General features: G+C 36.9%; 1 protein-coding gene across 1 annotated transcript in view; it reads right to left on the bottom strand.

Moving 5' to 3' along the window:
* ABI3BP (ABI family member 3 binding protein) overlaps nt 1–20,604 on the bottom strand; it is a 143,207-nt gene that overhangs the window by 109,589 nt on the left and 13,014 nt on the right. The window contains exons 2-4 of the mRNA XM_030476242.1: nt 11,295–11,474; nt 4,832–4,900; nt 1,929–2,061 (exon numbers count right to left, since the gene is read on the bottom strand). Coding sequence (XP_030332102.1) covers nt 1,929–2,061; nt 4,832–4,900; nt 11,295–11,474 — 382 coding nt within the window. The remainder of the gene's footprint in view (nt 1–1,928; nt 2,062–4,831; nt 4,901–11,294; nt 11,475–20,604) is intronic.

Below are 20,604 nucleotides of genomic sequence, written 5' to 3'. Positions count from 1 at the left end.
CATAATTTTCATCAGCTAAATAACGGTAATTGCTTGAGATTTTTTGTTGGTCTTTTTGTTTTGTTCTGTGTTCTACTGCTAAGGCTCCGACCAGGGATTATAGCCACTTCAAGGAGGCTTTAAAATTTCACACAAATAGCAGTGATTATCTTTTGCTTCCACAAATAATTACGGTTTGGGGTTATCTTGCAGCAAGTATGTAGCATTCTATTGGCTTATGCCCTTAATCGCTAGACAGTTAAGCAACCAAAGAACGGTTCGTCAGAAAATGGGATGGGAACTTTTTCTTCACTGAAGTTTCCTGTAAAGTACTTCATAGGTACAGAATAACACTGTGCCCTCAATAAGTAAGCAATAATTTGACTGAAGCAATAAAAGATACCATTGCTTTTTGGGAACATGGCAGCTTTTATTCAAAACTCATTTCCTCACAAAACCCGATCTTCTAAGGAACAGCCCGCGGAGGTCAGACTCTCACTAGAGAAAATCTTGACCAACGTATCCAAGCTGTTCCCTATGGTTTTAATCTTCTGAGTCAGTAACATATTCAACTTACATTATATAAGATTTGTACAAAACCTTAATGTCATCTGGAGATGGTAGAATCTGAGGCTGAGAACAGTGACTCCACTTCAGGTCCTGCAGAGTTAGATATCTAAAACCTGGTGGGATATTAACTGAACTGAGTTATATGTGCCACATACTGCCAATGTCAAAGATTACAGGTCGTAGCTATACAACAGTCTTGAAGATGACTAAAAGTACGCTTCAATATGTCATAGTAAGGAGAACATGCCAGATGAAAGAGGATCAAGTGGCCTGCCCCTGCAATAAATACAAATGTTTATGAATCTGCTATCTGACTTTCAGTCTTGTACTTTTTTTACCATAATCCACATTTGACATCCAGTTTAACGGTATTAATGGGAGTTTTATTATAAACATCAAAGTAAGCAGATTCATGTCTAAATTAGATAGATACAAATTAGAAAAAAAATAATTAGGAAGATGGAAAAAAAGTGTTCTCAATAATGCAAAGATGCATTAGAAAAACAAAAGATGATAGTTGCAAACCAGATGTAGATGCATCCTGAACACGGGTGCACAAAGTTTCTTCTTGGTTTTACAAAACACTGCTGAGTTGAATGGAGCTTCACATAATATAAATGAAGACGAAAAAAATCTCTTCTGTCATAAAAGGAAGAATACAAAGAGAACACCAAAATGAGAGAGCAGGGAAACCATCTGTATGAACAATTTCAATAATGGCAGCAGATGAATTTTACTCATCTGCCAAGAATTGCCTAAAATGTAATGGTGTGCTGAGAAGCTACCCAGCACTACGACTTCTCTTGAAACTGCTACTTGGTGAGTCTTCCTGAGCTTCCCACCTATTGTACCACTCATTAAATAAATTACAGCAACATAAAAAATATTATAGTAGAAGAGATCTTCTTTTCTTAAAATAGAAAATTAATGAAAGCTGTACTGTATCAGCACCAGGAAAGCAGTATAATGGTAAGACCAAATACAGGAAACAAAAGTCAAACAGCATTAAAACAAGGCACAGTACAACAAAAGACTTACTTTATTTCCATTTGGCCAACTTTAAACCAATATATTTCCTATGATATAACAAAGCTTTTTTCAATTGATTCAGACACAAACAAAGGTAGAGCCAAGGCTATTGGTTCAAGAAGAACAAAGGATCTAGTGTGAAATAGCAAGATCTGTACTTCAACGTGTAGACATCTGACTAAATTTGCACTCAAGACAAGTAAAAGCTTGTGAAACTAATTTAAGTAAATGAGAAAACTTAGTTCATGTTCAGAATATTGCTTCCAACTTTTTAATTTCCACTGTCAAACTTATTTCAGCCACACCACATAACTACACTGATTTAAATCATGATCATAATAAAAGGTTACCTGTCACTAGCACAGTTATTTGTTGCTGTCCAGTCATGTTGAGGGTTGACTAGGATGCCCCAGGAGAGAAACACAGAGGTTGGGGTGAGAGTGCCAACTACCAGCTGCAGAGGCTTTTGATTCTTGGTCCGACCTACATAAGAAACATATAGTTCCAACTAAAAGTTAGTTTCTTTCTCCTGCATTATGTAGAGGAAAGTTTTTGCAGTATGCTTTGTAGAAGAACTAGCTATATGCAGATTAAGTTCAAAGCTTGGCTGTCTTGGACTGCATCACAGAAAGCGTTGCACAGAGTTTAGGACATCAGGAAGTCTCTCTTTGAATGTGACAGAAATAGTAACTTCTTGGCAAGATTCTTAGTAGCACTGAAATTACGTCCACAGATAAGGCATGCTTTTTACAGCATTCTTCATCAAGGGTAAAACAGAACCTACAAAAATTCTTTTCCTTTTAAGTCTAGGCTGATCTGAGTTGGTGTCTAGAGCTAGGGGCATTTTTTCTTTTAGCCACCTACTACACTGAAAATGTTCAGCTTTTGCGTGATACTTAACTTTAGCTTTGCTCTGTATGAAGTAGCACAACTCTCATGTGGAGAAAGAGCTTTCTTTAAATAAAGTTTAAAAGCTAACCTTTGGAAATGAAGAAATGATCCAGAGCAACTGTTTTGAAGCTGTAGTTTGTGGACTGCTACAAGCCCAAGGAGAACCTTTGGTGGTTGGAAGATGATTAATTAAAGGAAATTCCTATATTCTTCACATCACATTACACACCTCAAAAATCTAAAGGATCTGTATCACCTCAAAATGTACAGGTGACCACAAATTCCCTAAAAGTTTATAAGCCACTGATCTAAGGGTTATATTTTTCACTGTTGTGAAAGAGATCTGATTTTCTTTTCATGCCTTTTGAACCTTAGTAGCTTTTCATTTAACAAGCCCCAATGAAAGTCTGATTTGTACTTTCAACCAATGAATGAGTGTGAATTTAGAAATGTTAACCACGGTGGTTTTTACTTTATACTGATGATGAGTATGTTGACACAAAACCCCTCCAAACAAAACCAAAAAAAGCACTCTACCCTTTGAAATACTGTGGAACATATGATATTTCCACAAGGGCAAGTGCCCAAAGCATTTTCTTGTTTTCTGGACTAGTTCCTAATACTGTTTCTGTATTTTTAAAGAAAAACTAAAACCAAACAGCTTGGTCATTCAGCAAACTGTCTGGCAAATCTGCTATCTACAGCAAAATCCCCTTCTTGATCACTTTTTGAGGAAACATGGAAAATATGTGAGTTTTAAGGAAAACAAAACCCAAGCTCTCATATAACTTGAAGACTGCCATGATTTATACACTGTAAAACCAGGAATTACCTTGGTGATCATCTATGTTGATCTGTATGAATACAAAACACACAACTCCTCTGTATTAAGCACAGTATGAACTGGAGTGTCTCTTCCAGAAACGTAACCAGTTTTCGTTTTTAAATTTAAAACTGGAGCAACTCAGAACCTACCACAATTCTCGGTGATTTTTCCAGTTTAACTATTCTCATTAATAAAAAGACCTGCTGTGTATCTAGCTAGCATTAGAACAACAGCTGTTATTACATCTTTATCTACTGGACTGAAAAGTCAATCATCCGAATCCTGTTCCACAAATCAGTTTCTGTAGACTAAGGATACAAAAATTAATAACATCTAAATAGTGTATCGGGCTTTTTTTTAATTATTATTTGGTGGTGGTGGGGGGTGTTTTGTTTTGAGTTGGGCTGCTTTTGTGGGTGTGGTTCTGGTTTTTTTTAAGAGAGAGATATATATCTGTTGCATCTGAAAGCTAATTGACCTTTCAAAATCTTTCCAGACACACTGTTTTACACCTGGCCAAGACCAAGAAATTAATTCCGAGCAGTTACTGGGAATTAGAAAAAGGTCATGTAGTCCAAGCCCCGCGCAATGAGCAGGGACGTCGTCAACTAGATCAGGTTGCTCAGAGCCCTATCCAACCTGACCTTGAATGTTTCCACTGCTGGGACATCTACAACCTCTCTGGGCAGCCTCTTCCAGTGTTTCACCACCTTCATTGTAAAAAAAATTCTTCTTTATATCTAGTCTGAATTTTTAGTTTAAAACCATTACCCCTTGTCCTATTGCAACAGGCCCTGCTAAAGAGTTTGTCTCAAACTATAAACATATACACGTATCAGTTTATTCTTTGTGACAGTCCAGTGATCCTGACAGTCATCTCCATATTAAAGTAAGGAATTAAAACCTAACAATATTAACAACATAATTAAGATAACAGAGAAAGTCTTTGGAACAGATGAGAATCAAATCCAGATTTCTACTCTGCTATGTACAGTTTAAACTAGAAACATCCCACTTTCCTTAACTCACTGCATCAGCAAATTTAGTAGTAATACTGACTTACAGATATAGCCATATATATATACACACACAAACACACACACCCCCAGACACACACACTTACCATTTTCCAATGAGAAACAAAGAGCTTTAACATGTCCCTGGATGGAGATATCCTTACTGGTAGCTTAGCAAGAATAGCTCCAATACACCAGATGACTGGATGCAAAATTCTTACTTTTTTTGCATGCACTTCTAACGCCTTTAAACATCAGAAATTAGTATTCTAAATTCAGTTCTCCTTTGTAAGAACTTCTTACAAGAACAATCTTTAGGTACCTCTTCATATTTTGAACACCACATGTTTGCCGAATTACTGATTAGGAAATACTGTCCTACCTTTTACCTTCCTGCTTATGGAAATTGTGCATCCCAGTCAAGCATCTACAGTTACTAATATCTTTTCAGAGAAACTCAGTAAAAGATTCTGTTTTCCTTCAACTACTTTAAGAAAGATATGCAGTAATGGTAAAATACCTGAACAAGATTTCTTGTTACTTGAAACACGTGCTGGTCTTACCGAAACCAAATACCGTGGCTCAGCATCTGCAAATGAAGAAAGCAGTAATTAGTACAGATGTGCTATTTGAGAAAGGGATTAACCCATAATTAATAAGTCAAATATTCAGTCAATGACTGACACATATAAACAAGGGACTTATATTTGTGTAAAACCCACAAAGGGCTGTGACTTTGACTGGAATCTCTGGGTACTGTTACACTAGAAATAATGTTGCATGCAACAGGACAGCAACAACTTAAGTTATTTTCTTATTCAATAAATTAATCTCAGAGACAGATTGTATTTTCCAGACTTTCTGACATTTACATTTCTTTTAACCCCTATTCATTTTCTCCCAGGAAAAATTAACCTTTACAAAATCATTTTAAAATTAATTACAATAATAATTTAAATTACTAAATCTCTCTATCCTAACTCCTGTTCAAATGTGTTTGCGTCACTTCCCATAAGAGGTTCAACTACTTCACTTCAAAAAGCTAACAGAAATGATTGTATTACATAGCAGGGGTGGGCAGGGTGGGGAAATGCCCTTCCAAAGAAGAACTTTTGTCTTTCAATTCAATCTTACGGGAATAGCCTCAGTTTCTTTTAAAGTACACAAGAACTGCAGCCATTCTAAAAGATGCAGAGTCATCGCTAGCTGGGTGTCAGCTGTGAACCAGCTTGGAAAATTTCTGGCAATACTAGTCTTCATAGGAAATAATGAAATGAAGTAAACCAAGTTTTACACAAACTCTTAATACATTTCAGAGACATCAGATGCAGTTTGAGTAACTCAAGCACAATGTGGTAAGAGGCCACAAGCTCAGATATATTCCTGTTTCTGGCAACGAAAGGCACGTAACTTCACCCTACAACTTAAATTAACAAATGCTTTGATTAAAACAATGTTGAGATGGTGATTTTAGTTTGGGGAATTTATCTTCAGGAAGATCTTCCAGGGAATTTATCTTCAGAAAGATCTTCCCTTATGCTTGACCTTAGATGTCAGAGATTTCTGCCTTTCTTAATTATTTAAAACCCAGCTCTATTCCCACCAAAGTGCAACACTAAGAGTTGCAAGAGCTTCCAAAGATATATCCATGGGCAGAATTTGGCTCACCATATATTCATCAAAACTACTTTAGATACATTTTTTTTCTAAGGAAAGATTACTCTGTGTAAAATTCCTCTATCTAGTTGATACATTTATTTTCATCTGTATCTATGCATGAGAGATTGGATTTCCTGTCTATCTCCATGTAACAGATACCTTGAAGTCTACCAATTAAACAGAACCACTGAGAAATCATTCAATTTTTTTATTAAGTTCAGAAGCCCACTGCGTTTTCACACTGATTTGGTCCTTTTGCTGAGAAATATATGTATTGATCATCATCATAACATGGAAATCATTGGATGCTACTACAACTCAATTATTTTTCAGGGGTTTAAAACATTACCTCACCCATGTATTAAACTTCATCAAGCTGCAAGAACTATTTTACGACAGCCTGTTTTCCTTTATGATGACTATATATATGCATAATCCTCTCTATAAGAAGCAGGAATCTTGGGGAGAGGTAACACAGGAGGAGAAAAAGGAAATGCTGTTGAATATTGAAACCTAAACAAGATCATAATTTAGCTTGTGCTCCTTCATCTTAATGCTTAAGGGATAAATTAAACTGACTGCTGAAATAAAAGGTAGGCAGCAGAAAGGCGACCATTATGACCCATAAAAACATGGGGTTCTGACTGTGTGTCATTATGATTCACAGAATATATCAACTATTTACACTGAAATATATTTAAAGAGAAGTGCATTTCTAAAATAAAATTACGACCTAAGTAAAAGCAGATCAAACCACAGAGTACAGACAATCCTGTTTACAGCTCAGTATTTCCTATTTTGTATGAAGAGCGTTTAGTAAGAAAATGATAATTACGTAATTAAGGTTAACGTTCAAATACCACAAATTCAGATTTTGCTCCCAAAAATCATTTCAACATATGCCAGTATAAAACAGAGATACATGATACAGATGCAAGACAGATCTTTCTCTCATGTTTTAAGGATCTAGAATTTCATAAATAAAGGATCCTTACAGAACAATGAGAACTTTAGCAAGTTGAGTTTGAAATACATTTGCAAATTGGCTATGAAAATCTTAGCGGTTCCTTGCTGTTTAATACACTGTTGAAGGGCTGCTACTATAACACTAACAATAAATCCCCTTGTTTGAACCTGTTACTGCCTACGCCCCTTTATTAAGGCTGGAATGACAAATGTCATGGATAAGAGCTCTCTCAGTTGGCACACACCTATTGCTTTATAAACCCACTGAAGTTGCAGATCAGAAATAAAGACCAAATAGTGACAACCTTCAATTCTTTAGCCACAAACTACTACAGGAAAATGCCCAGATTTATCAGAAAAGTGCTAGTCTACAAATCCATGACTAATTCTTAGTGTTAAAATTCCTCAAGCACAGAGTTTTTTGACAATTCAGTTGAGAGATGCCAATACAAGATGGGAATTGCTTTTCCAAGTTTAAATATCCACAGCCAAATAAAGCAATGCCACTTTAGACCAAAGCACAACACTCCTGGAGGCACACAGATCTAACCAAATGATTTTTGAAGCAGAAGGGAATGCTAGTCACACCCTGAGGCACTACAGTATTTCCTTCTATAGCATTTGATACATACAGTAGACACATGCATGTGCATTCAGTATATATTCATACACCACTTCCACCCACTTCTCAAAAATATTAGACAGAAGCATTAGTCATCTTGTTTTAGCTTTTAAACATCAAGGCTACCACAGCTCAATGAACGGTCACCAATTAGATGAAATATTTTTCTGAACTCCTTCAATTACTCAGTATTTTTTTCATCCAGACAGACTAAAAGACACACACACTACATATTCACACAGGTATGTCTACAACTTACCACAGCAGAAACATTTCGAAGACTACGAAGTTGTACAGGAGTAAACCAGTATTTTGGTGTCATTATAAAAGAGAAAAAGACTAAGATTCCGTAATACTAATTATAAAAACTTATTAAAAAAACTTTTATTAGCCACCTTAACAGCTTCGGGTGACAACCAGAATATAACAAAAATACATGTCACCGACACATCAAACTAATATGGGAGAATTGCTTCCATATGCAATGAACTAGGCTATCAAATCATCAGCAGCAGGCAACTAATATGCACTGCAAAATGCTAGCAATTTCTGCTTATGTTCAAGCATGCTATTTTAATTCAGTTTAATTTAGTTCAGCTAACACAGAAATGCACTTGAAAGCAAACCAACATAAAAACGGACTAATGAAATTAGAATAAATTTTAAAGGAAGGTGTTTTCTCCTTCCTTTAGAATTCATAGACCAGCAGATTCAGAAATCAAAACAAAAGACTTTTTATCTTCAGGCTGCAATTCTCTAATCTGAATTTAAGGATTGCTAATGACTTACTATAGGATGCTGTTAAGGGCAAAGGCCGAAGGTGGAGAAAGTGAAGTATCACAAGTATTGTGGCGTAACAAGCATGGGAAAAGATACAGGAGGAGGACATAAGGGGCTGTTGTGAACGAACCTGCTGCTGGTCAGTACACTTAGCTAGCTGAAAGTGCAGCTGCTGACCTCCTCCAGATTCTCTGGTCCAGTAGGCTCAACTAACATTAGCAATAAGAATCTGGGGTTTTGGTAAGTTATTAAGAAACAAAATACTTCTGAATGAATGTTCACATTATTTGGCATCTTGAAAACCATGTGGTTAGTACACCTGCACATTTCTGGTAATTGATCAGATATAAGAAACTGCACAGCAAGGTGTTTTAGCTAAGCACTGCTCTAGCACACATCTCTGAAATACACTTTTTAAAATGATTTCAGGGTGGTACTAGAACTCTTGCACATATATATATATGTATATGCAAAATTCACCCATCATTTATGGTTGTTATAAAGCAGGATTGCCACTACATTCTCCTCTTACACTGTACAATCTGGCTCAGGTAAAGGAAAGGCAAAAGCATGGTCAAACTCTGAACTGGTTTTAGAAACAGAAAAGGAAATTAGTTTTGTTCACTCTGTTACCCTATTGCTGTTCATTCTTACAAAATTTTCCTGTCTCCACCCAACTTTTGGGATTCCTCCAACAGTACCAACAAATTCAAGGAGGCTGACTCACAATCTTCCTAACCGAGCTAGCAAAAAACTAGCCCAAATTTCTCCAGGAAATACTCTTTCTTCATGAGTCATGCAGACTGAACAGATTTAGATAAAGGTTTACGTCAAGCTCAGAATTTTGGATGGGTCTATTCACCTTATTTATTACTCCGGCTGAATTTACACTTTGATACGTTTTGACACACTCTGAATACCTTCCACAATCAATAATAATGTTGCTTATCATCACATAAAGTCATAAAGTACATTAAGCACAAAACACACCTTGTATCCCGATAGAGGCATACTTCTTTGAACCAAATTTTGATGCTGCTCCATAATTGTCATCTACCCTTCATTGTGATTCAAATTCACCTATCTAGCAATGCACGAATCTGTTCAAGAGTTTGTTGCCAGCATGAGCTCATTACAAGCTCAGGAAATCCAAGAGAATCCTTTTCTGTTTGTCCATGCCCTCTGCAGGCAGTTCCCAATTCATGGATAATGTTATGCAATTGCTGGCTCGGTTATTATATTAGTTGCAAAAGAAAGAAAAACCAAATATTTTAAGATAAGAATCACTGCAGTGAGGTGCTGAATATTTTAATGGATGAAATGTAGGTGGATGTCACACTTTCTACAAAGCCATATATCCCTGCTGGAAATCCTAGAAAAGATCACTTAATTATTAATTTCTTTTAAAATATTAGCCCATATACATGTGTAATTTCATGAATCCATAAAACTGCTGACTTCAAGTTTATTGTTAACAGGGTCATAAGAGGTGTGTGACCCAGCAGAAAAACACAACAATGAATTTTATCTTAATGAACAGTGACAGGGTTGGAAATATGGAGATCATGGGCCTTAGATATATCTAATTTTGTGTATATTATCTCATCTATTAAAAAAAAAAAAGTTAGGCATTGCTTCATTCCCCATACTCCAGTTCCAACTGGGGACAGTTATCTCAAACAGAATACTGATTATGCTGCTCCATTAACAAAACCAGGCACGCAGAGCTAAATCAAGGAAATGTCTGCAACGCACTTCATTCTGCTATGTAGATCTATGCTGTCTGTTAGAACGGACAAAGCACATTTTAAAGGACTGATGCATTTTAGGGAAGGAATCATGACTTATATGCAAAGTCTGTATGTTTTCTTACATTGGCCTAACTACTAAATTAAGTAATGAAATGTTTTTCCTTTGAGTAGGGTCTACAGTTGATTGCGCATCTGTACTATTTTCACTTACAAATCTTCATGGAATAGGCAATTTTAATCCTAACAGAGGATCCACTTTTGTCAAGATATAGAGATTCTCCTGAATCCAGTCACTCCCTCATGAGGTTATAGTCTAAAGCAATGTTCCTTAATCCAACGGGAAAACATACCTTTTAGTAACAAACAAATGCCCTTAAAGATTGGATAAGCCAAAGCATGAGAGGATCAGGAAGTTCTCAGGGTGAATGTGAATATTTTTGTGTAAATCTAGTCAATCTGATTGTGGAAAAATGCGTGGAACTCACTGAAGACCTTTTGGAGTGACCACTGGCACTTGAATCACTAGAATATCTAGAACATGGAATTTTTAGTGTGAAATTTTAAAAATATATTGGTTTACTATAAAGATATACTAGACCAACCTTATCACATATAAGATGTTCTCAGAGTACAAAGGGACGTAAGATTTTTCAGCAATAGGGTCTAGGGGTTTTGTATTTTTGGAAAGAATCTTGAGAGCATTTCTGCTGTCCCCCTACAATACCTTATTTTTCTAACATCCACATGAAGTGCGTGCTGAGCCGAGTTCTCTGGCTGCCAGAATAAAACCTTACCATTGTTCCTAAAACTACAAACCATCCTGCAATTCCTCCAGTTTATGCCAGTTTGTGCCAGGGAGCAAGTCGCTCCCTGAAACTGTTGGGGGTGCTAGCAATCACCACTGTCTTCTCTTCACCTCTGCCACCAAAGTCACTCTAAAACAGAGCCAAAAGCAAACTGATGTTTCTTGGTTTAGCTCATATTCTGTACACACCTGGCAAGTACAGTTAAAGCTGAAGTTTTAATGTGGTGTTTAATATTAATGAAATGGGAAAGCTGATGTACTCTCTGTTATACAAACACGAAGAAACCCTGAGCAACAATCCAATAAAAACAAGAATTAAGAAACCCAAAAGGTTTATATTCTTCTCATTCTCACCCCATAAATCACAACAACAATAGCATGCAAAGCAAATATGCCTTACCAAGTTCTGTTACATAGTTTTTTCCTTCCGAAGGTAAAGGAATGTACTGATTAGAAAAGAAGCTGCTTCCATAACCCAGGACAAAACCTTCTAGTTTGGTGTTTTGACTTGGTCGAAGATACCTCATGCAAACAGTGTCATCTGTTGCATTGATCTGAACTTTCAGACTCTGCCTTTTCACTGGGGAAGAAGTGGAAAAAAAGAGAAGATTAGAATGCATTATCTTGTAATCATATAACCAGTAACGGAATACGACAATATAACAATACAGGGCTGTTTAATTTGCTATTTGCAAACAACTGAACAATTGCTTAAACATGGATTCTCCTGGAAGCTCAGTGTATTTAAAAAAAAGAAAACTAACAGTCACGTAAAATTGTGGTTTCCAATACATGTATTTTTCCATTAGTTTAGTATTATCATTAGCTGTAACATCTTCTACAATTACAGTAGTAGAGAAGTGCATGAAGTAACTGGAAAAAAATACAAGTATTTTTCCTTTAAATCTTTAAATGTGAGACTTATAGTAAACCTAGCCAGCCATAGGAGCCACAGGCAAAGAAACTTTTAAGTTTTTTTTTCTTCTTAGTAAAAAACATGGATTTTTAACATTAAGCTAATCACACAGCCAAATTAGGGAAGAGGATCAATAGTAACTAGATCCAAATAAAAATGCTGTAACTTTTTTTTTCTCCTACATTGGGCTGAAAATGTAATTTTCCAGTTGGAATTACAGCAGGACACCTAACTAGCATATACACTTTACTCAAAATCACCAAGAAACTTTTTTTAAACATTCACTTTTATGTTTTCAAGGGGACCAGCACATAAAGCAAGAAATGTCTTGTATATCCATCTAGAAAAATTTATCTTAGAACAACACAGAACAACACAGGCTTCATAACAGACTAATCAATTTTTTTAGGCTACAAGAAGGTGTTTTGTCTTGTCTTGGCGGGGTGAGGGAGGATTGGATTCTCCTTCCTTGTACATACAATTTTAATGTTCCCTTGTGTCCTGGTTTTGGCAGTTGTCACTGTTAGGCTTATCATATTTTCAGAACTGTTAAATGCCAATGCTTAAAAAAAGAAGTAATGACTTTCCCCAAACTTATGACAGTACCGCTAGAATTATGTTTTGGGTTATTATTTCTCTTCTCATTCTCAAAATACAGATTTTTATTCCCAATAGATTTTCAGGCATCTCTCCAATGACGATGGCTGAAATTAAGTTTTCAGGAAAAAACAGAAATTTGCACAAAATCATTTTACTTCAGGAGCTAAATCCTGAACAACAACAACAACGAGATGTATGACCTGCCATTACTTAACAAGGGAGAGTGATGCTGAACTTCCTTGTCTTTCCTTTCATCCCTCACTCTAACTCCCTTCTTCCTTTCTCTCTTGGTCACTGCAGACTGATATTCAAAATTTCTTTAGACAAGTACATATTCATTGTCTGGTACCACCCCAGCCTACCCTCCCTTGTTTTCTTTTGGAGAAATTCTAATGACTGGAGTTGCCGAGAGGCTGCAATCCCCAATTTGTGAAAAAGATTTAGTAGTACTGTTGAGCACCTGCAGTTGTCTGCACGTCAAATGTAAAGACCCAAGCCAAACACTTTATGCCTCTTCCCGTTATAGAAGGAAGCATACAAGTAAAACTGATGAAAAAACTGATGTGTCTCTGATGAGATCCTCCTTTTATCTAAAGACTGATCAAGTAAAACCACTCAGCCAGGAAACAGTCAGTTTTCCAAAGGCAACTCTGCCAGGTTCCAGAAGACTGCAAGGCTTCTAGAAAACTCAACACACTGACATTTTCCGCAGTACAATACCATCACAGGGAAAGGCATGGCAGTTGCCTCCTTATCTGGGAGACATCCTCACTTCTTTTATTTTCAGTATATGAAGCTGCTATGGGTATGCAACTCTGGATACCAAGAAGATTCCAAATAGCAGAAACCAGGAAGAAAACCCAACAGATTTCAAACGCCTTTAATATGCCTCATAAAGATGCCTAGTAAAAAGTTTATTATCCCTTACTGACAGTGAACTAGATTTGTTAAAATGATGTAGACCGCAAAACTCCAACCTAACTTTGGAGAGCTGAGCATGAATGCAAAGATGGTCTCCTAGTTCCACTGAATATTCATGTCTAAGAACACAGCAAGACTTACAGTACTCGATTCAAATACAATAATTTTATTTCTGTATTAAAACTCAATTTTTAAAAAAATATTTAAATTTAGAAAAAAATTCAAGAGTTTGTTTTTGTTTTGTTTGGGGTTTTTTAAGACAATTGTTTCTATATATCTCAACTGTACTTTACATTAATTTGAAGACCTAATTCTAATTCAAGATTGAATTCAATTGGGTTTGATTCCAATTAGATTGATGTGGTGTTTTATTCATAAGTAGTCAATTATAATGACAAGAAGTCTTGATTTTATTTAAGCCTAAAAACTCTCAGTGAAGTTTCTAAAACCAGAAATGAGATCTAAATGGGATCCCAAGACAGCAACAGCTTTGAGGTAGGACACTTTAGACCTTTTCTTTATAGCTAGCATATCAAAACCACCAAGACAGCTTTTAAACTCAAAGCCAGTTCTTGCAGAACATAAACAGGAATAATGTATTTTTAAAAATAGAGAATAAGGCAGAACAGAAGAAAAGGAGATTAATTTCAAATATAAAAAAATAAATCCTTGTCCTCCCCACCCTGTCTTGACATGGCAGCTCTTTTTCCTCTAGTACACTTTTAAGTACAGGATCCTTTCAGTGATGGCCTGGATGGCCACAAATACTGCAGGTTCCCCACAGTGTTTAGGAGAAAGATACTATAATCACAGAATCATTTACGTTGGAAAAGACCTTTAAGATCATAGAGTCCAACCGCAAACCTAACACTGCCAAGTGCACCACTATACCATGTCCTTAAGTGCCTTTTCCTCAGCCTTTGTCATTATGTTCCCCCCGCAGCATATAGTAAAGGATGGAGATAATCTTTCTTTTCTTGTCCTTGCAATCTAGCTAGAGGGTCTGCTCCATGCTGTTCTTCACATAACTATATTCTACACCTTCTGTAAGCTCCTTGCATACTATTTCCTTCTCTCCACCCAGCAGAAATTCTCCTAGCTGAGAGGACCCAGTTGATCTCAGCAACAGTGCTCTTCTGGCCTTCCTCTTGAAGGTGCGGCCTGATCCAAAGAGCAGCACAACACAAGGCAGACAAATAGCCTTCTTACTATTACTTAGGTGCATATTTTTAAAGGAAAATAACTGTGCTAAAGCAACACCACAGATGCCACACTTCCTATGACTAAACCACATTCACTTCCATGGGCTGTGAGCATTCCAGATTGTCTGAAATTGAGGGATGAATTTTAAATGTAACACAATACCTACCAGGACTGACCAGTTTCTGCAAGTGTTATGGACAGAAGTAGAGCAACCAAAGCCAACACTGACAAGTTTTTCTATCAGATGTCAAAACAGACCTAACTAACAAATTGAAAATTGCACAAGAAATCTGTGGAAGTTGGTATGCTACAATTTACATGTGAGATTTTTCTCTTTTCTTCCCCTTTCTCCCTCCTGACGCATTTTAGTGTACAGCTACTTTATAGATAAAAAAAAGGAAGAAAAAGCAATGGATTCCTTTGGGAGTTCACTATTCTTTCTTTTAGTACTACATCGTACAGATCTTGAATCTTATTTGAACATCTCCTAATTACTTTCTATCTGAAGATCACTCAGCTCATGCTAAATTGAGTGGCAATAGTCATGTTCTCTCTCAAATGAGGTGTGCTCAACAGAATCATGACCTGTCCTCAAGTTGCCCAACGCAGGAGAGGCCACTACACCGAATCACATACTCTCTTCTAGCTCTAGTGCTGCAACAATGGTTCTCTCTCCCGAAGTTAGAAGAACCTGAGTTTATTGGGAACCATAGCTGCTGAGTGAGAGCACTTGGGTTCCAGAGAGTGAAAAACTACATAGGAGACAAAACCAAAGAACAATGAGGACAGAAGGAAGGCAGAAAGCACAGAAAGTGCTCTCTGTCGTGGCAGAACTATCAATGCATAGTAGTGGACTCTTTGTAGGGAATACAAATTAGCCATGCATTCTTTCTAGGGAATAACATCTCTCCCCAAATCAGGTCAGTGTGCTACTTAGTCATCAATCCAGACCTTCTTCCTGCCAAAAGATCAGTACTCCAACATCTTCCCAGAAGCCCTTGCACTCTTCCAACATCCCACTTTTGTGCCCACCTACACACAGTATACTTCTCAGCAACACGCTATAAAAATACAAACACAAGAGGATGTGAATCAACCCTCTTTTCTTATAGATAAGTACATTGTAAATAAATAGTTCTTAAAGAATTAAAAAAACAGTTCAAATGTTTCAGACTCAAGGAGGTCACATGATCACATGAGTTCAAAGGAGACCTGGACCCTTATCAACAAATTCAAGCATTTCCCGAACCTAAACGGAAAAGGCAGTTTTGTGCAGGAGACTGTAAGCCAACTCTGCCACATTGGTCTGAATTAAAAACAAACAAAAAAGCCTACCAAAAAAATATAAGAAATTGCAACTCATGTTAAGGCCTATGAGGAAGGCCCACATGGTCACTTGTAATCCTTGGAGCAGCCAAGAGGAGTACACAGAGGGGCCTCTGCAGCCAGTTGATGAGACCTCAACCCTATGTGCTCCACAGACACCGTCGGTGTAGTCAAGAGAGGGCCAGCCTAAAGCAATACAAATGTAAAGGACTTTGCATCAATTAGTTTGGTAAATGAGGACCGCTCTCAGAAACACACTAGCAAAATAGATTTTGCTTGTGTTCTGAACAACTAATAGGGAAAGCAGGTATTCCCATTCTGAGTAGTATCTCTATCTTGGCCACCACTCAGAGAAACATTCATTAAACATGATTGAAAGGGCAAGGGAAGTCACAGGAATTTGACCGCTATGATTCTGTGATAAGAATGCATTTGATTTTGAGAAAATAACTTTGTCGTATTATCATTTTAGAATACCTTTATTCCTCTGTCTCCTTGCTGAAAGAGTTGAATGATAAACTAAACACCCTCTAATTCCAATGTAAAGAGATTCTGAAAATACCTTACAAACTGAAAAGAAAGCTTGCAAGCACAGAGCGAGGCAAGGGTAACCCTTCCTAACACATATTCACTTGTATTAGCTTTTGGCATGCATTACTGACACTCTGGTCTTAAGTATTTGTATTTGTAGCATAATTCTTACACATTGAGGCCATCTCCAAATGCAAGACTCTGGGACCCATACCTACCTCTGAAAACCAATCTTTCCCTTCATGCTTGCCAACAGAAATTCCCCACTGCTCTGCAAGCATTCTTTTCAACAAAAGTCAGTTGATGGCCAAAACCAGCAGGACAAACCATGCACAGCGTACCTGAACTAAAAGCACTACACTGAATTCATTAGATCACTTGCAGTGTTAGAATCACTCTAGGGAAAGCACTCTTGTAAGGGGAAAGACTGTTAAAGGCAGCTTAATGAATCAGCTGCATCATAAGGGAACCAGCCACCAATAACTCTTCAGAAAGAAGAAAATAGCTACAAATGGACTGAAGAATCCAGCTGGGAGCACTACAGTTTGACTAGCTGGGAAAAAAAAAAAGTGGTCATGCATAGGCAACAGCAGCCAAGAGCAAACAAATATTGAAACTTCAAAAAATTTTAACTCTAAATTACCTGAAATTCGTATCTTTAAAATGTGAAAACAAATAAAGAAAATAATATACAAAATATTCAGCTGGACACTTGTTCAAGCTTTGAATCCACCAGGGATTACGTGAAGTATCATCTTGTTCTTATCACTTTAATCATGGAGTAATAGAGGAAGAGAAAAGAGAATGCATAAGCACTGCTACCATGTCTTATTCTTACCAGCTAGTTTTAAGTGATGGTTCATATTTAGCTACAAGGCAAACAGAGAGGCCCAATTTTTAATTTCTACTTTCACACCAAAAGTTCAGTCAAAGCCCTTTGGTTTAGGTCTAACATCCCCCTAACAAATCACCATTGCAAAGCAGACTGAAAAGGCAAAACTGTAACTACTAAGAAGAGATTTATATCACTCCTTTGCTACTTAATAAGTGGAAAGAACCAAGGAGATGAACAGAAATGGTTCACTGGGCTAGTTGCATTAAAGCAATATTTGTTTACTAATTCAGTGTTGGGGACAGCAGTATTTCCAAGCTATACAAGCAAATAAAACCACCTGAGAGTTCGCTTCTCAAAAGAACAAATAACAGAATTTTGTTTCAATAACAGAGAATTAAAGCCTTTGAAATACTGTGTCCAATGCCCCACTATATCCTTACAGCATTGTTGGCAACAATAGATGTAGAGTTAGTTAAAATGGCCAGCTGGTTTGATTTTCCTCAGTTTCAAGGAACGTGAAAGAACTTGGGTGATGAGGTGACTGGAATGTGAATTAACTGGCTCTTTTCTGTTTCTAACCAAACCCCAAAATATATTTTGGCCCTATCGAATAAAGTATCTTCAGCTGAAGATCACTCTATTTCTCCCTCCAACTTCAGAAGATATGTTAACAGCTGGCTGATAACGTATCAGCTAGCAATTATCGCATTCAGAAGTAACCCTGAGGTGTTGATATAGCAACAAACTTCAAGAATGAAGCACAAATGAAATAAAGGCACCATGTTTTGTTTTGAAATAAATTCATCTTGGCAACTTAAATTTTAAGCTATCTCTTCGTATGCTTCACTAAAGGCTCAGCAAAACCAATACTGGGACAAAGTATTACTTTCACTTATTCTATGATTCAACTGATGCACTTTAAGTGTGTATGGTCTCTCGTGATAAAGTACTGTCCTACTTTTTGCTTTTACCCATAGAGTGAAAAGCCTTGAACTCTGCCCCACAAGACTAGAGGGTGAATACAGCTGTACTGTATTACAGTAAATTTGGCTTTGTCACCACAATTCCTTTTGCCTTACATTGAAACTATTTGTTCTTCACCATTTCAAAGATTTTTAGAGGGCATGGAGGCAAGAGCCAGCACTGCCTCCCAGAGTGCTAGACAAATGAAGCATGCCTTAAGAAAATTTATTAGCACCATATATTTGGGAGCACCACTTTATAACATTCAAATTGTTCACAGCAGTGCTTTCACTTTCCAAATCCAGTGCCATTGTACCACCAGCCAAGATTTCAATGATAATCTAACACTACGCAACTTTTATTTTTGCTATTTCATATTTTTGTATTTACTTTGGCTCCCAAACATGGAGAAATGGTGGTTCTTTGGCTCAAAACCAAATATAGCTTAAAATGGGAAATATTTAAAAACAGTTCTGTTTCTATGCAGTAGAATAAACAAGACAAATTTCTAAGACAGCCACAATCACGAAATAATTTAGGGTGGAAGGGACTTCTGTAAATCATTTAGTTCAACCCCCTGCTTGAAGCAGACCTAATGAGATCAGGTTGCTCAGGGTCATGACTAGCCAAGTCTTGAACACAGATTCTAAGGACACACATTCAGCAATGCCTCTGGGTAACCTGTTCCAGTATTTCTCATCTTTGTGGTTTAGAAAAATAAATTTCCCTTGTTCCAACTTGTGCCCAGTGCCTTCTGTCATATTGTTGTGCACTTCTGCAGAAGATGTGCCTCTATGTATCCTCCTGTCAGGTAGCTATAGCCAATGTTAGATCATCTTTCTCATCACGGATTACATAAAACACCAACTAGCTACAAAATACACATTTATAAGTACTCTGAACCATGAAAATAGGTGCCATATACACCACACCCTTAAAAAGGGCAACAAAGAATACCTTATTAAGACAGCATAAACAAAAAGCATTGCACAGTTTTGTAATTTACAGCTGAAGTTTCCTAATTAAATCTTTATTTTTCAAAATATTAGTATGCCTACACTGTGTACACGAGTCTAATATTACTTCAGAAAAACAAGTTGTCAACATGCAGCAGTTATCTTGCAAAACACATACATGCACATCTATCTACAAAAGTAGCCTAGATAATAAGCTTTCAACTTACAGGATCTTTTTGCTCAGACAGCTTCCAAAAAGATGGAACAAAAGCAATGTTACTCTTACCTATGGAGCAACATTTGCTACACTGAGATCCACTGGCACATTCTTAGAGATCAGCAGAGAAGTTTTAGCAGTACAACTCCTGGTCAAGTACCAACACTCTTCCTAACTTGAGTTTCTCTGCCCCCAGGCTATTGATTCTGTTAATTTCAAAGCCATTCTGTTGGTTCAAGGAATCAACTGAGGAGCAGAAGCAATCATACTGAAATGATACTTTTTTCACTTACAATTATACTGTTTAATATAGAAATGGTAGATTTTTCTCATTTTGACTATGGCCCTTGATAGACAGGATGAATAAAGCTTGTTATTTTGAGGCCTATTATCAAGGCTTATTACTTCATCGATAACCAGAAACTAGTAATTGATTCTGCTTTATTAAGTTTTGAAGTTAACACTTCTTTTCGACTCCCACTGTAACTGAGTCGATGTCATAGCATGGTAAGAACAACCTGTCCTATAAGTTGCAGTAATTTAAAAGAGAAAAAAAGATCATCAAAGAAAGATCCAGACAACATAAATTTAATCTATCTTCTGATGCCTAGTAAGAGAACTGGATATCTCTAAGGAGGATCTATGTGCTGAAAGGTAGCTACCTATGTCAGCCAACAGGAAATACAGAACTTCAATTACATCTCTGTGGGAAATGAACCAGAACAAGCTGTCACATGCTAACTTCAAGGCCAAAAAAACCCCGAAACTCTAAAAACTCTAAAAGAGTAACCCTCCATATCGTATTTTCTAGCTTCTCTTGATGCCGAAAGAAATCCTTTCAGCCAGTGCAACACAAACACTTGGGCCATTTGCTTCCGAACTACAGTTCAGAACTGAATTAATAGGCTGTAACTTGCTATTACATTAGGACCAGTAAGGACAATGCAGATGTAAAGATGTAGTTGCCAGCAATTCTATGTATCTACCTAAAGCAATATACAAAAAAGTATTCATTACTTTGCTGTCATCTCTCTCATCTGTTTTCAGGTCATTCAAGCACTTCTTTCTGTGTTCTACTTCCATCCTTTTCACCATCTCTCTCACAAGGCTCCTTCCCACAAAATAAATTTTGTTTATTTATCTGACTCAGTACAGTAACTATCGATTTTTAGGGTACAAAGCTGGAAATTTTTAAATATTTAAACTCAGGATCCCACTTCAGTGGTCCAACCACCATTTTGA

This window comes from Strigops habroptila, chromosome 2 (genome assembly GCF_004027225.2).
Source record: "Strigops habroptila isolate Jane chromosome 2, bStrHab1.2.pri, whole genome shotgun sequence".
Lineage (NCBI taxonomy): Eukaryota > Metazoa > Chordata > Aves > Psittaciformes > Psittacidae > Strigops > Strigops habroptila.
This window is presented reverse-complemented; position numbering and strand designations above follow the sequence as displayed.